The 3,043-nt window shown below is 33.1% G+C and overlaps 1 protein-coding gene across 1 annotated transcript; it reads left to right on the forward strand.

Annotated features, from left to right (window-relative positions):
• The first annotated feature begins 875 nt into the window (after positions 1–875).
• LOC129801121 (larval cuticle protein A2B-like) lies at positions 876–1,318 on the forward strand. The gene is made up of 2 exons (XM_055845886.1): positions 876–1,018; positions 1,085–1,318. The coding sequence occupies exons 1-2, from the start codon at positions 902–904 to the stop codon at positions 1,316–1,318; spliced, it is 351 nt and encodes a 116-aa protein (XP_055701861.1). The 5' UTR covers positions 876–901.
• Positions 1,319–3,043: the final 1,725 nt, after the last annotated feature.

The raw sequence follows: 3,043 nt of genomic DNA on the forward strand, positions 1-3,043 counted from the left end.
AAAAACTCATAGACCTTTATTATCTCCAGGAGACCCTTATCAGAACACTCAGTCGCACTTTTGATTCCTGGACTCAGGATGCGTGGACTTCTGGTTCCGAGAACTCACTCGAACCATAAGTTTTATATGAAATCTAAAAAAAACAAAAATTTTCTGAGTTAAGGAAACTTATAATTTAGTACTTTGGTTTTAGTACTAAATCTTTTGACTATTCCAAGGTTTTTTTGTCACTTATGGATTAAGTAAATGTATGTACTAATCGATTATATTGGTTTTAAAGTTCTAAAATTATTTAGATTTAGTGTTAAACATTGCAATTTTGAAGGATTTTTTGCCACAAACAGCTTGTAATAAATCTAAAGCTTATATATAGTCATCCACATTGGTATTATTAAAATACTTTTATTAAAACATAAACATTTTATTAAATGGATGTTTTTAAATTCGTTTACCGCGAAAAATTATGCAAAGTAATAGAGAAATTCATGATCCATACATTAGCTGAAGTGCTGCCAATGATATAACTAGAGAATTTAATATTAATTATATGAATTAATAGGTTGGCAATTATTTTCATAATATGAATAATTACAGATTGGTTTTAATCACAAACATCAAAATTATTCTAATGGGAATATTTTATAAAAGATCCCTAATATCGCATACAATGAAAACTTCAATTTAAAATTGAGCCAATCTATGTGGAAATTTGAAATTAAATAATTTATTCTAGTTTCTCTTTAAAGGTAAAAAGAGAGTAGCAAGTTACATTCCCTCATGAATTGTGTGGTGGATATAAAAGTTGAAAGAAACTCAGTGAAGTCATTCAGTCATCGAGGTGTCTTCAAACTGTAAACAGTTCTAAAGAATTCTTCTACAAAACCTTCTCAAAATCCTCAAAATGAAGTTCATCCTTGCCGTGGCCCTCTGCATTGCCTTCGCCGTTGTCCTGGAAGCAGGAATCCCAATCAGCCACACGATGAGGCATGATGACTTTGAGCCCATCAAGGAGGACTGGGTAAGGACTCTCTTCAAGGATCAGGATTATTCCTAAGAAGATTTTAACAATTGAATTTTCTTTCAGCACATTCCCAGCTACGAGTACAAGTACGGAGTCCAGGACCCCAAAACCGGAGACCACAAGGAGCAATGGGAACATCGTCATCATGACATAGTCAAGGGAGGATATATGCTCCATGATGCCGATGGCACGAAGCGTATTGTAGAATACACTTCTGATCCCAAGACTGGTTTCCATGCCATCGTGAAGACTGAAGGACACGCCAAGCATCCACTGATCTACGGAATTGGTCACTAAATCCTGCGCCTGAATTTGAAATTGTAAACCGTTGAAGACAAATCATTTCTCCTCCAAGAAATCTTTTTAAATTAATTTTTTTCAAAACATTTTCTAAAAAAAGAAAAAAATATAAGCTGTGTGCAATTGAAAGAAAAAGCCTGAGGTTTTTAATAGTGTTATGAAATTTTAAAATTATTTTTAAACATAGAACAGGATTAGGGTAGGATTCTGCATGTCGAAACTTAAATATTTCCTTTAAAATATTACTATTCCATTTATTCATTGGACGAATTCGAGACTAATAGAACAGCTGAAAAATCTGCAGCTGCCAAGTCTCGAACCCGAGACTTCATAGTCATAGAGCCATTACTCTATTCACTGATTCACTTGCTCGGCTTGTTGTTTCCGCCTGCAATGAACATCGTTGTCATTCGTTGATGTACCGGTTGCTCACATGAATTTTAACCTTAAGCGTAAATGAGCGCAAATTGCTTATTTTTTTGACTTTTCTTTCCCTTTAGACGAGGGAAACTTAAGATAACGGCTTTAGGGATATTTTGCGATAATTTCGCGTCACAACAATATGTTGACACTCGAATGAGACGCTTTGAAATTCGAACTGGAAGTGTTTGTACTACAGCGAAATGAGAAGCCAAACTTTCCGTAGATTTTGAAATATTCGGAAATCTATTTGAAGATCCAAAAAAGACACTTTCCTACTTTTAGATAATTCTGCAAGGTGGCTGAGATACATCCTGTTCGAATTTCGAAGTGTTCAAGTGTCAAAATGTGATGGTCTTCACATTGTTGTGAGGAAAAAACAGAACAACGATGCTTACTATTCTTGTCCCATTACTTAATCACTCCATAATCACTGAGTAACTCTTTTGCCAGTTTTTCAGTGTGATATTTGATAAATTTTCCCTACCTTGTTCGAAAATTTAGTATGAAAATTCGAAATTGAATTTGAATTCTTCGAACTTCAACGAATTTTTGTGCAAATAGAGTTAAATTTACATTTTATCCAAGACACTATTGGAGAATCAAAATCTACTTGTGTTTAGGCTCTTTCTGGCTTTCGAAACCGATCTTCGAATGCATTTTCTCTTATGGCGTCAACACACTAGAAGCAATTTTCGTCAAAATATCCTTTTTTTAATTCGACATTTCTACCTACAGTGATAGAGGAAATTTTATTTAAAAAAATTTTTTTTACTAAATTATCATATATTGCTCCTAGAGTGTACACACCTCTAGGCAAACTGCTGTTGTAAATACGATGTATGCGGAACTTGTTTAGAATTCTGTGATTGAAAATGGTGAAATGGTTAAAGTTGTGTCATTCTCAAATAACTTTGTAAATTTCGTCATTAGAAAGTTTGTAATGTCAAATTATTTGTTTTTATGCAAAAAGCTTAATGTTTAGCGTAGCAGAAGCTAGGAAAATTGTATAATAGTTTATTTTAATAATGTCATCATTGCAAATTTTAGTACAGCATGATCTCTTCTGAGTGGGAAGTTACTCACTTTAATAGTAGGAAGACAAAGTGTTATGTAATTTGTAATAGTGACATATACAAATCAAATCTCGATTATAATTGATTGATGTAGTTCATTCAAAATTCATAATAACTTCCCTCGCCTCCCACCTATTCTCACAGCAATTGGTGTAATGAATGTATGCTAAACACTATAAAAATTTATAGGAAGGAAATATTAATTTCACAATTCGTGTAAAATAAT

The sequence above is a fragment of the Phlebotomus papatasi genome, chromosome 2 (genome assembly GCF_024763615.1).
Source record: "Phlebotomus papatasi isolate M1 chromosome 2, Ppap_2.1, whole genome shotgun sequence".
Taxonomy (NCBI): domain Eukaryota; kingdom Metazoa; phylum Arthropoda; class Insecta; order Diptera; family Psychodidae; genus Phlebotomus; species Phlebotomus papatasi.